The sequence below is a fragment of the Pelobates fuscus genome, chromosome 12 (genome assembly GCF_036172605.1).
Source record: "Pelobates fuscus isolate aPelFus1 chromosome 12, aPelFus1.pri, whole genome shotgun sequence".
Lineage (NCBI taxonomy): Eukaryota > Metazoa > Chordata > Amphibia > Anura > Pelobatidae > Pelobates > Pelobates fuscus.
In genome coordinates, this window is record NC_086328.1 from 15956900 (window position 1) to 15971301 (window position 14402).

General features: G+C 39.8%; 1 protein-coding gene across 1 annotated transcript; it reads left to right on the forward strand.

The window, feature by feature from the left end:
• Positions 1 to 385: 385 nt before the first annotated feature.
• CEBPA (CCAAT enhancer binding protein alpha) lies at positions 386 to 3037 on the forward strand. The gene has a single exon (XM_063437351.1). The coding sequence runs from the start codon at positions 480 to 482 to the stop codon at positions 1374 to 1376; it is 897 nt and encodes a 298-aa protein (XP_063293421.1). The 5' UTR covers positions 386 to 479; the 3' UTR covers positions 1377 to 3037.
• The last annotated feature ends 11365 nt before the right edge of the window (positions 3038 to 14402 follow it).

Below are 14402 nucleotides of genomic sequence, written 5' to 3' on the forward strand. Positions count from 1 at the left end.
TCAGTTGTTTTTCAGCATTGCATTTTTACTAAGTATAGCAGTACAGTAAGGCAGTACAGTCATTGTGATTAATGAGTTACAGAGCTGATGTGATTAATCTTAAAACTTGCTGCAATTATTATATACAGAATTTACATGTTCCAAATACAATCCAGAATCCTGATAACACGCCCATACACTACAGCAGAGGTGGTAAATGAGGTATGTGTTATGGAAAGGGTGGCACAGGGCATTGCAACCAGTCTAAGGTTTGGGTACATACCTGCTTAGCAGTGATGGGTCGAGGCGCAGTACCGCGGTTATGCGCCAGGGGCGCAGTGTTCCCTCTCTGCCTCTCTATATATATAGAGCGTGGCTGAGTAGATCTCCAGGCATTGATCAGGAAGAACTGTGCTGGTTACATTGTATCACACGTGCAGTCTGAGCTCACCCTGGATTCCCGGAGCTCCTCACCATGCTTGGCTGGCTATAGGAGCTCCATGGAGCTAGCCAACTTCTACGAGGTCGATTCCCGGCCATCCATGAATCCTCCAGCCCACAGTCAGCACGGTGCATACGGCTACAGGGAGCCCCCGACCGCCGGAGAGCTCCAGGACCTGTGTGAGAACGAAACCTCTATAGACATCAGTGCCTACATTGACCCTGCAGCCTTCAACGACGAGTTCCTGGCTGACCTCTTCCACAATAACAAGCAGGAGAGAGCCAAGGCAGGGCTAGACTATCACCAGGGACCTGGGGGGCTCACTGCTGCAGGGCACCCCCAAATGTATGGCTGCATGGCCAACTACATGGACAACAAGATGGACACTGGCTTAAGACCGCTGGTCATCAAGCAGGAGCCAAGAGAGGATGAAGAACCCAGCAGAGCTTCCCTAGCTGCTCTTTACTCCCACCATCCGCAGCAGCATCCATCCCACCTGCAGTACCAGGTAGCCCACTGTGCCCAGACCACCATGCATCTGCAGCCTGGCCACCCAACTCCACCGCCCACACCTGTGCCAAGTCCTCACCACCACCCAACACATCCTCACCACCACCACCACAGCCTGCAGTCGTCCTCTATGAAAGATATGTCTTCTTCTTCATCCTCCTCGTCCTCCTCAGAGGGCAGGGGAAAGTCCAAGAAATGGGTGGACAAGAACAGTAGTGAGTACAGGGTGAGGAGGGAAAGGAACAATATAGCGGTGAGGAAGAGCAGGGACAAAGCCAAAATGCGCAATGCTGAGACCCAGCAGAAGGTCCTGGAGCTGTCAGCAGATAATGACAAGCTGAGGAAGAGAGTGGATCAACTGAACCGGGAGCTGGAGACCCTGAGGGGCATCTTCAGGCAACTTCCAGAGAGCTCTTTGGTCAAAGTTATGGGCAACTGTTCGTAATGCCATGGACAAGTCCTGTAAATCTACTTTTGGATCTAAGACTCGTGACAGAGACACTTATTTGTTTGAAAAAGAATACATGGATCCTTTCCGAAAACGAGGACTCACTTTTTCTTTCTGTCAAAAAGTTTGGACCTCAAGCCCCCCCTCCCCTCCACAGACTTTGCTGAGATTAGAAAGTGTGCAGGTGGCTAAAGTAAGATCCACCTGCAGGATCTGAGTGCTTTAGAACTAGGCTGCTCTTGTGTTTGTTTTTTAAAAGGTGGTGCTAAAATGAGACAGGATTAATAACTCACCCAAAGTCCCATTGTTCACGAGAGTTTATACTGTTTTTAGAGTTATGCCATTCGATCTTGTTCGTTATATTTTTTATTGTACTCTGTAAACAAATGCTTACTATAATAACTGATGGGATGACTTCAGCCATCTGTGTTCCCAGATATGTATACCATTTCAGTGGGGGTCTTTGTGAGACCAGTTGTACATTGCCCTTCTCTTGTGGGAGCTTTGCTTTTTTTTATATTGCAGATCCCAGTCTGGAGGGGGGCAGTGGGCTAAGCCAAATTGATATATGTAAACTTTTTAAAATCTAGAGGGTTTGTACACAGACTGAACCATGGCGTGCCTTACACAGCATAAAGTGCCTTGCCCAGAAGGGATGGGTTGGTGTGTTGGTATCTACCTGTCCCACAGATCAATGCTGTTGTAGTTGTGGCAGTATGTTTAACCCCTGGGTGCCAGAGGCTTGTGCAATAAAAGTTACTCCTCTCTGGTACACAGTGGCTTAAACAGACTGTTTACAAAATACATCTTGTGTGAACACATAGATGAATAAATGCATATCTCCCTCCTAAACAAATAAACTATGTATGAATGTGATGGTCCCTTTAAACCCACACAGGTGCCTATTCAATAAGTGCATTTTAAGATAGAAGGCACATGCTGTCTGTTAGAATCTCTGCATTTTTAATATCTGAACATTAAGGAGCTGCTGTTGCAGATAATTCTATAATGCATTCAGTGTCTTTGCACTGGGCATTATTTTTTGGTAATTTATAGCTATATTTTTACAGTACAGATGTGCTACAGGCAGTTGTTTTTTTTAATTACTATTGTTTATTTTCAATAGCCTTACACATTTCTGTTGCTCATATTCTTGCCACAAAAAGTTAGCTTTACATGTTTCTTGTCATTTATTTTATTTTTTCTTACATTTGTAAAGTATCAGAATTCTGACAATGTTGGGAAATCCTGGCCTTCCCTACTAACCAGCATTAGTAAAGAACACAAGATCAGGGTCTTAATCCACCTTAAGGGACTTTTAATGGGTTAGGGTGATTTCCTAATACTTTAAATAATGCTTTATAATAGAACGAACCTTTGGTTGTAAAACATTCATAAGGTCTGTCTTTTAATCCATTGCGGTCAGAAATGCCATCACACAATACAACAGAAAAAAAAAAAAAAAAATGTCCCCCAAAAAAGCAGAAAAAAAGTCACTATGCTTAATTCTGTTTGACAAGAGTTTATATAAAGTATTAAAATGTTAATGAGAAAAGTCTCTATTTACATATTTTTTATTAATTATCATTTTGAAAAGTTGCATATCACTATTTTTATTTTCAACATAAAATAAAGATTATAAAGTATCTGAAAAGTAATGCTTTGTTGTCCTGTGTTTTATTATTTGGGGGTGACCATACAAATATTCTGTGTTGTTAAAACGGTTTATTTTTCAATACATAAAATTCCAGCGGGTATTAATTAATGATGTGCTTACAACGCAGTTGCTTAACTAAACACAGATTATTGGAAATAGAAAAATAAAGAGCATAAATCGATATTTTTTTTGTTTTGGGGAAATTAAATTAAGTTCATTATTGATACCATGTGCCTCAAGAAAAAAATTCTAGAAAAAAAAAATAATTGAGAAAGTTGTCTGCGTGTGGCAAAACAGAAATACTGAAATTGTAATTAATATTTTGCAGTAAAAATGATATGTGAGCAACCATAGTTACTGTAAATGTTTACTTTTAATATAATTCTTATAAATATAGCATTATTTCGGGTTGGTGCTCTAATAAAACAGTCTTTACCCTAACTGTTAAATTTCGTAGAGATTACTGAATGAGAGGTACACTGAAGCGATGGCCTATACACATTAACTCCCTCAAATGCTTGTGAACTACAAACCATGTTCTAACTTCTGTACTGCAATATCTTAACATCATGCAATTGTCCTGCCGTCATTAAATTACAGAGGAACGGAGACCATTCCGAATGATCTGTATCTGTGACTTTTGAAATTATTAACCAACATGTACTTCCACAAGGCCAACACGATGAACCAACACTGGTCTGAACCCAATGATCCCTGTTTTGGGATGTGTGTTTAGTTGTGGGATACAGGAATTTTTGACTGGGTCACCCAATCTGCCCTCAGCCAAATGTGGGCCAAGGATCATAAGAGTTGCAGTTTAAAAAAGTTGGTGAGCTACATGTTAACCAAAAATTAAACACTGACTATTCACAAAGCTACTGTACAAACAAAAAAATCTACAAAATATTAATAGCTGCAAGAATACAATCCTATGGAGAGTGTTACTTAATGAGAGCAGTAACTGATTAACTCATACTCCTAGTATGCCCAGAGATATGTTACATGTACACTGTCTGGAGCTGAATCTGCACATACAGTATTAATTGTGCAGAGTTTTATAGCAGACACCTATAGAACAGGGGCCCAGGTGAGATATGAGATGTTATGGGAATTAAGAGTTTGCAGGGTGATACTTTGATGCACTACTATCCTTATATAGTTTCAATATCAAGAAACATAGGGGGGGGGAGGGGGGAGGGGGAGGGAGAAGAGCTATCGCCCACTTACGAAGAATAGTAAATGCTAGTTTGGTTGCCATTATGGAGTCAAGAAGGGTTTCTTCCCCTCTTTGTGGCATAATTGGAAATGGCTACAAATTTGTTTTTGCATTCTTTCAAATCAGCAGCATTAAATATTGAGTTTCAAGGTTGAACTTGATAGACTATAGTCTTTTGTCAACTTAATAATATTATGTAACAATAAAGTGACACGAGGGAGTGGTCAAAATAGGTGACACTGAAAATGTCTCCTATTTGTCTGTCAATCTAGATAAAATTTGCATGAATATGTGTACAAACTGGCATCATTCATATTTTGCTGTAATGCCACTTTGAAAGTGTTGTCAAATATTCCAGTGTGCGAGGATGGGGTAAGAGGATTATCTAATACGCCCACCTTTTTCCTGACGCTTTCAATCTGTTCTTTATCCCCCAATGTATGCTTCCGACAGACAGATACCCTACAAGCAGGTACTTATTGATTAATGAGACCCTCACAAGATGGCAGAGGGGACAGAGCTGTACCTTGGTGTCACAGACAACAATGCTACCACAGACAGACAATGCTACCCAGGCAAAATAATATTTATATGTCAAAACATTGCAAAACAATATTTATATGGCTAAACATTGCTACCATACCAAAACATAACAATACTACCACAGACAGACAATGCAACCCAGGCAAAATAATATTTATATGTCTAAACAAAACAATATTTATATGGCTAAACATTGCTACCATACCAAAACACAACAATACTACCACAGACAGACAATGCAACCCAGGCAAAATAATATTTATATGTCTAAACAAAACAATATTTATATGGCTAAACATTGCTACCATACCAAAACACAACAATACTACCACAGACAGACAATGCTACCCAGGCAAAACAATATTGATATGGCTAAATACTGCTACCATACCAAAACAATAGACAGTACTACCAGTGCCAGAAATAATTTCTGTGGCTACAAAAAAAATAAAAAAAAATATATATATATATATATATATATAAATAAAAAAAATACTATGATTACCAAATCAGTACTACTATGGTCTACAATATGACCACAGCTTGATATTGCTATCCAAGATAGGCAATAGTATTAAAGCAAAAAAAAACCTGTGGCTAAAAACAAATGCTACAGTGGCTAAACAACACTACTCCAACAAAATAACAGCTAGACAATACTGCCGCAGCTAATACCACCAGCACTACTAAATAACAGTTTACCATGACTAAATAATACTAGCATAACCTGCAAACACTACCAGGGCTATTTAATGTTGCCACAGCTAAAAAATATTACCGTGACTAAATACTAATATCACAACCAGGCAATACCATCACAGCTAAACGAACAACACTACCTTGTCTACAAAACATTACCATGGCTAAACAATGCTACAATGGCCAGACACTAGTACCAGAGATAGACACCACCATCACTAAACAACACAATCACTGAATTATACTAACATGGATAGACACAACTAACTACCTTTTTGGTTCCTAATCATTCCCAGTTTCTCCTAAATCTGTATGTGGTATTACAAACACCACTGACCCTACAATGATGGGCTGAGGTCTGCAAGAGGCGGCATGCCACAACAGACATGTTTGATGCAGTTTGCTAAAAGAGATCATTTATCTTTGTGTGCACTGCAAACAATTTAATTAGGTCACAGAGTGTCCAATCCTCTTTGAGTTTTATGATTAATAAACACTCAGGATGCTAAGCCAGGGTCTCTGCGACTTACCAGAACATGTATTATTACTTTGTTAAGATGCACAACAAGTCCTGTGCAAGGACATAGGAAGCTCATCCTTTACTGTTACATAAAAACACAGGTCTTGCAGATTGCCCAATATTCCCATTATTGGGCAGGAAATGGTTTGGCAATTTGTACCTTGAACATTATCATCTTCCTTTTTGCATTCCGATTTACCAGAAAACCATCAGAGGGTGAGAATGAATTGTCATTTTAGCACCAGTGAAGACTATTGCACATATAGAGGGTAAAGTAACATGTTTTGCAATATAAATATATCTATCTATCTATCTATATATATATATATATATATATATATATATATATATATACATGGTGGGCTACAAACTAACCATAAACATTGCTGCAGAAAGGTACACAAAAAACTTTATTCAGCAATTGAAAAAACAGAAAACAGACAGGGTAATATCCAGAGACACATTTCAGATCATATTAATTCTTATTTTTAGGTAAATAATATGAATAAATACTAAACGATGTTCACAGATATCCCCATCTGTTCCCCATTGTTAATGGCTGAATGAAGATTTTTTTTTTTCTGGTACTTATCTCTCGTGGCCCTTGTCGTCTGGCTTGCAGATATTTGTGGTGGATGTGCCAGGCAATGTATGGTAAGAGTGCTTTTACTAATTTAGGCACTTAACATAGTGTAAAGTTACAATCATTAATAAAAAATAAATTAAAAAGAAAAACACACATTCATGTGCACTTCCTCTTGTGATGCACCAAAAATAAAAACCAAAGTGAATAATATAACAGTGTCAAGCGCTTATGATAAAATGCTTATATTTCGTTTTTTTGAGTGCATGTTAGTGGATCAAATGTCACATCTTAAAGGAAAAAAACAAACGTAAGTAAATCCCAAAGTAAATTATTCCTGCCCCCAGTGTGACATAAAATGAATGAAATAAAGGATTTACTCACCTTATTCCAGCACAGAGGATGGCCAATAGGGTAGAAAGGAGAGACAGAGGGAATTGGACGCAACATAGGGACTCTGTCTCCTGTATAGGGACACCTGGGAAGTATGTTAGCGGGCTAGAGCGTCACCCATTGTAATCACACAGAGTTATTGTATTTTACACTAGAATTTCCTTGTCTGATTTTGCATTCCTGATGGTTGCACCAGTAGGTGTTTGTTTTTATTTTTGCATGTCACTTGTGAGCTTTATGCTAACTTTGCACTGAGAACACCAAAACAAACATTTTAGCATACGTGACCAAAACATTGAAAATGATCCACTTTATTTCCTTCAATTATTTGACAGTATGCAAACCCGGCCTGTTTTATGACCGATTTATTCACTAAAACAAATTGCCAAAATGTTTAAGCCAAAATAGATATGGAAAAAGTCTCCAACCCAGCTCTTTTTCCACGTTATATTGTGGCAGGACACTTTCTATAACTCGGTTTCGAATACACCATTGTACACAGTTTAGTAAATGAACCCTTTGGTATAACTTGACTGTTGGCTGAGCTCAGGCAGATGTCTGGCATCAGTCAAGTCAGGTCACACAAGGAAAGTCTGTTACTATTGTGATCATCCAAGGCCCAGGTCTGACTCTGTACATTTACATATTACACTGAACGTAGGATATATGAGATAAAATAATACAAGTGAGACAATATGTAAATAAAAATAAACTGTACTATACCACCAGGAAGAAATGCATGCTGGGACGTTGTATTAAAACAATTATGACTAAAGTTAATTACTTCAATACCCTCATAACCACACTCTCCCGCGAACCCAAACGACTATTTCACACATTTAACCCCTTAAGACCGCAGCCAAATGTACAAGTTGTGATCCAAAAAAACCGTAAACAAAACCTGGCATTTGCGCTATATGTCTGTCCAACCGTAATTCACCTCTTTCATATTAAATGCACCCACACTTATTATATACCATTTTATTCAGGGGAAACAGGGCTTTCATTTAACATCAAATATTTAGGTATGGAACATAACTTAATATGAATACAATATAAAAAAATGAGAGAAAATAAGATTTTTTTAAATTTTCTTAGTTCTATGTGACATTCTAACTGTGAATGTCAAAATACTGTTTGCTTTTACTGCAATAAAATCCACATATTTGTATTCAGCGATGTCTCACGTGTAAAACAGTACCCCCTATGTACAGGTTTTATGGTGTTTTGGGAAGTTACAGGGTCAAATAAAGCATGTTACACTTTTCAGTTTTTTCACATTGAAATTTGCCAGTTTGGTTACGTTGCCTTTGAGACTGTATGGTAGCCCAGGAATGAGAATTACCCCCATGATGGCATACCATTTGCAAAAGTAGACCACCCAAGGTATTGCAAATGGGGTATGTCCAGTCTTTTTTAGTAGCCACTTGGTCACAAACACTAGCCAAAGTTAACGTTAATATTTGTTTGTGTGTGAAAAATGCAAAAAACGAATTTGAAAGCCAATTTTGGCCAGTGTTTGTGACTAAGTGGCTACTAAAAAAGACTGAACATACCCCATTTCCAATACCTTGGGTTGTCTACTTTTGCAAATGGTATGCCATTATGGAGGTAATTCTTATTTCTGGGCTACTAAACGGTCTCAAAGCCAACGTAACCAATCTGGCGAATTTCATTGTGAAAAAACTGAAACGCAAGCCTTATGTTTGACTCTGTAACTTTTGAAAACACCCTAAAACCTGTACATGAGGGGTAATGTTATACTCAGGAGACTTTGCTGAACACAAATATTTGTGTTTCAAAACAGTAAAAAGTATTACAGCAAAAATATCGTCAGTGTAAGTGCCGTTTGTGTGCGAAAAATGCAATAAATTTCACTTTCCCTGACGATATCATTGTTGTAATACATTTTATGGGTTTGAAACACAAATATTTGTGTTCAGCGATGTCTCCCGAGTAAAACAGTACCCCCCATGTACAGGTTTTATAGTGTCTTGGAAAGTTATAGGGTTAAATATAGTGCTAGCAAATTAAATTCCCTTTACTTTCGGCCTGGGTTGTTAGGCAGGTCCCGCTAATTGTAATTAATTAGGATACCTAATTATGTAAAATTATTACATAAATATATATGTAAAATTATTATATATCCACGTGTGTGGATATATATATGTATATAATTTTTTTACAATTATTTTTATTTATATATAGGTATACATATAGTGATGTATACGTATATACTTAGGTATATACATATATATATTATTTCGTTCTACGTGTATTTTGATATCAATATATATTAATATCAAAATACAGTTAGAACGAAATTACACACATATATATATTTTTAATTATTTTTTTTTAATTTTTTAATTTATTTTTTTTAACGTATTTATATATTTTTTATTATAAAATATATATATATAATTATAATTATGTATATATTTAATCAATATCCTTCTACGTGTATTTTGATATTAATATATATATATAATTATATATATATAAATATTAAAATACACTTAGTGTGTGTGTGTGTATATATATATATATATATATATATATATATATATATACTTAGATCATATATATAATATATATATAAATGATCTAAGTATATTTGATGTGTAACTGTAATTTATTTATTTTTTTAACTAATATTTTATTTTTATTACAGGAGAGGGGCAGAGACAGTGTCAGCCAGTGATTTTACATCACTGGCTGACGCACAGGATCAGTGATCACAGTGACAGGCTGTCACTGTGATCACCTCCTGCAGATCACGGTAATTGGCCACAGGGGGAGTGCCTGGGTGGCCAGGCATGCCCCCCACCGTGATCTGCAGGGGGATCCTGCCTGGAGTTACTATGGGTCAGCCAATAGGCTGACACATAGTAACTCTGATCGCAGTGACAGGCTGTCACTGCGATCAGATCGCAGGGAGAGGCTGTCTCTGCATTCAGATCGCAGAGACAGCCTCTCCCTGCAATCAGACTCTGCAGATCGCGGTCACTGACCGCAGGGGGACTGCCTGGGGGGCCAGGCATGTCCCCCGACCGCGATCTGCAGATTAAAAATGCCGCGGCTCCATGTGTCAGCCGATTTTAAAATCGGCTGACACATGGTAAATACCGATCGCAGTGACAGCCTGTCACTGCGATCGGAAGCTGCAGACCGCGGTCCCCAGGCACAGGGGGGCTGCCTGGGGGGCCAGGCATGCCCCCCGACCGCGATCTGCAGCGGCCATGTGCCGCCGGCCACGTGGGGGGTAAGACCGCCCAGGACGTACTATGCCGTCCTGCGGCGTTTAGAGCCGCCCAAATAAGGACGGCATAGTACGTCCTGCGGTCTTAAGGGGTTAACTCTCTTCTTCACCCTGCTGTTCCTCCTCCACCTACTACCTTGACCGCCTCAGACTTTGCAACTCACTTCACTGACAAGATCTCTACAATCAGAGAAGAGATCTCTCATCTTTCTTCTTCCCCTTACAATACTTCCCCTAACTTCACTCCCTCTGCTGTTCTATGTTCATTCGCACCAGGCTACATTGGAAGAGGTTTCTGCTCTGCTCCAGTCCTCCCGCCCCACCACCTGCTCCCTAGATCCAATTCCCTCACATCTCATCCATACTCTGTCTTCTTCTCTTTCTCCACCTCTCACTAAAATTCTCAATCTCTCTCTCTTCTCCTCAACCCCAATTCTAAAGAAGCCCAATCTTGACCCTAACTCTCCATCCAACTATGGTCCTATCTCGCTACTGCCTTTTGCATCCAAGATCCTTGAAAGAATTGTGTATGCAAGATTGACAGACTTCCTCGAGTCCAACTCTCTGCTAGACCCGCTTCAGTCTGGTTTCCGCGCTAAGCACTCTGTGGAAACGGCACTGACCAAAGTATCCAATGATCTACTCGCTGCAAAATCTCGTGGTCACTACTCTATCCTAATTCTCCTTGACCTGTCTGCGGCTTTTGACACTGTTGATCATCAAAAGCTTCTTCTCATCCTTCCGCAATATCGGTCTACAAGGTATTGCTCTCTCCTGGTGTTCCTCCTACCTCTCCCAGCGCTCTTTCAGTGTTTCCTTCTCAGGCTCTGCTTCTTCTCCCCAACTCATCTCTGTTGGTGTCCCCCAAGGTTCAGACTATGGTCCCCTACTGTTCTCCATCTATACTGCCTCCCTTGGTAAACTCATTAGCTCCTTTGGCTTCCAATATAATTTCTATGCAGATGACACGCAAATCTACCTGTCCTCTCCTGATCTCTCCCTGTCCCTCTTGACTAGTGTCTCTGACTGCCTCTCTGCTGTTTCTAACTGGATGGCTGCCCACTTCCTTAAACTAAACTTGACCAAAACTGAAATTCTGGTCTTTCCTCCCTCAAGTGTTGTTACTCCTGTGTCTGTCTCCCTCCAAGTCAACGGTGCTACCATCAGCTCCACCACGCAGGCTCGCTGCCTAGGTGTTATCTTTGACTCTGACCTCTCCTTCAAGCCTCATGTTCAATCTATCGCCAAATCCTGTCATTTCCATCTCAAAAACATTGCGCGCATCCGCCCCTACTTAACGCCAGATGCGACTATGGTGTTGGTCCATTCCACTGTCCTTTCTCGCCTTGACTACTGTAATCCGCTTCTCAGTGGTCTTACGTGCTCCCAACTTGCGCCGTTACAGTCCATAATGAATGCAGCGGCGAGGCTCATCTTCCTGTCCGCCCGCACCTCCCATGCCTCACCCTTCTGTCAGTCCCTACATTGGCTTCCTATAAAATATAGAGCTCAATTTAAAATTCTGGTTCTTGCTTTCAAATCGCTACATAATGCTGCTCCCACCTATCTATCCTCCCTTATACACAAGTATGTCCCGTCTAGGCCCTTACGATCTGCTGAAGACTTACGTCTATCTTCTTTCCGTACTCCCACCTCTGATGCTCGCCTTCAAGATTTCTCGAGGGCTGCACCGTTTCTGTGGAACTCGCTTCCCTCCTCCGTTAGATGCTCACTCAGTCTCCACTCCTTCAAAAAATCGTTAAAAACCCACTTCTTCATAAAAGCGTATCAATTAAACTGTTAATAGCTCCCAACTGATTCCTCTTCTGCAACTGTCACTAGTCTAATACTATCCTTACCTTTTTGTGTAATTTTACCCCACTCCCTCTAGCATGTAAGCTCATTGAGCAGAGCCCTCAACCCCTCTGTTCCTGTGTGTCCAACTTGTCTGGTTACAACTACATGTCTGTTCGTCCACCTATTGTAAAGCGCTGCAGAATTTGTCGGCGCTATATAAATAACTTAATAATAATAATAATAATAATAAATGCAATTAGTTTAATATCTTAAAAACATCAAAACCTTTGTAAATACATGTTATCAGAAGATATATCGAGACACAGACTAAGCAAATCAATATTTCCCCCTCAGATACTATGGATTAAAGTATAAATTATTTTCCATGAACAAGTAATTTAATAGGATAACTCATTTACATTCAGATTTTTTAATTATTAGCTAATTTCCCTGAAAATCCATCACATTGTTTATGTACATTCTTCTTCAGACATGGAGATCTATTTTTAAGTAAATGCTGCATTTCCTAAAATATATATATATTTTTTTTTATTCATTTTTTTTTTTAAGAGATGTTTTCAGTTAATTTACTGCCCCAGAAGACAACATTTGATACTGGGAATTTTACTGTGTGGATGAAGTGTCATTTATTAGACTCTGTGTGTTAGCTAGTATAGTATTTTATTGTCCTGTGTGCGTGTCTTGGTAGAAGTTCACCCAGTAAAAATAAAAATAAAAAACTGATGATTTCCTTATTCACGATTTCCTCTGTGCCCATAATTCATTAAATGTAGATGTTGTGTCTCATTACCCGAAACTAGCACTAACTTTATAAAAGGTCATAGAGAACGAAGTCATGCTTTTAACATCATACTTCATGACTCGTTTCTGACGTATTTATATTATCTGACATTTAAACAATTGATCTGTTTTTGTTGGCAGGGCCTGACAGCCAACCAGGACAGCCGCATGGTGCTAAAGCTCCTCAGGGATATCCTAATATACAGCCAAAAACTGGACTTAACTGTTCTTTTTTTTAGGACAAAATCTTGCTTGAGTCCCTCTGCCGACAACTTGCTACTTTTCTACGTGAATCCCGTGGATACCGCCACTGATCTGCTCCCTTGCAGCCTGTAGTCACGCTCGAGAAGCGGGAGGCGGCCGATCCCCATCCTTGTAGTGGAGCTCGCTGGCTTTGATCCCTGTTCCTCCACCCCTTTGAATCAGTGGGGGATATCCCGGTCCCCACTGGAGTATTTGGGGGTCATATAAAGCTTACCAGTGCTGACCTTGCAGTCAAAATGGCTGCCCTTCCTGGGCCTACAACCATGTATACCACTCCACCGCCACCCACATACGTAGACTGGACCCTCATGACTTTTGATTGCATTTGCGAGAAATTCTGGAAAAGGGTCTAGGCTTGAGGACTTCCGCTCCTACAGGCCTGATCACAGCACACCGAGCCGTCCTGCTGGCCGAAGACTAATGTCAGGGCATTCCCAGCGAGTCTACAGGCTGGCGTTACGGAGGAGAAGGCGTAAGAGACTGCCGCGGTGTGAGCACACTTCTTGCAGATTGCATATCCAAACCTGCACCTACTCACCCCGCCTGCAAAATTATAGGCATCTTTACCCCAACACAGCTTGCCGGATCTAGGAGTTTAGAACTCATGTTGCTGGGTGTGTGGGGCCATAAGACTGCTACAAATTCTGGCCGAAGGCAGGGATGTTATCCTGGAGAAGATTGAGCTGGACAGTCTGGAGGCTTGGACTCAAGAGGAGCCTCATTGATGGGAGCTGGGAATCTCCATCTCTTGGCATTGACTGAGTGGCCCACAAGCTTTACCTGCAGCCTCGCGGTTATATCACAGAACTCACTGTACACAATGCTATATATGCCAATGCTTTGTTTTGTTTCTTGTCTGCTTATTTTTTCTATTGTTTCTGTGCCCTAATTGACCACCAGCAGCAGTTCGAGTTCATTTTAAGTACCCAGTGGTATGAACCTCTTGCTCCTATCTATAGTTCAATACTAAGGCATTTTTTATCATTCTTTACCTGTCTGACACGATAGAGCTATGTTCCTGATGTCTTTAATACCCAAAAATGTGCAACCTGCTCTAAGTTTGACCTTTGCTGAATATTGTTGATCTATTATTATAGAACCTGACTTATGTGAACATATTCATTATGTATCATGCACCTCAAAAAAATCAAAAAAATCAATTGATCTGTTTTTGATATCATTGCAGATCATTTAAGAGTAGAACTCTCTATACCCTTCTGCATTAATATATGTATATCAAAATTTGTAACTTTTATTTTCCTATCAGTAACTTCTTAAAGTGTCATTC

What these genes read in the sequence shown, in the direction of transcription:
- CEBPA (XM_063437351.1), top strand. Translation starts at nt 480, where the DNA reads ATGGAGCTAGCCAACTTCTACGAGGTCGATTCCCGGCCATCCATGAAT.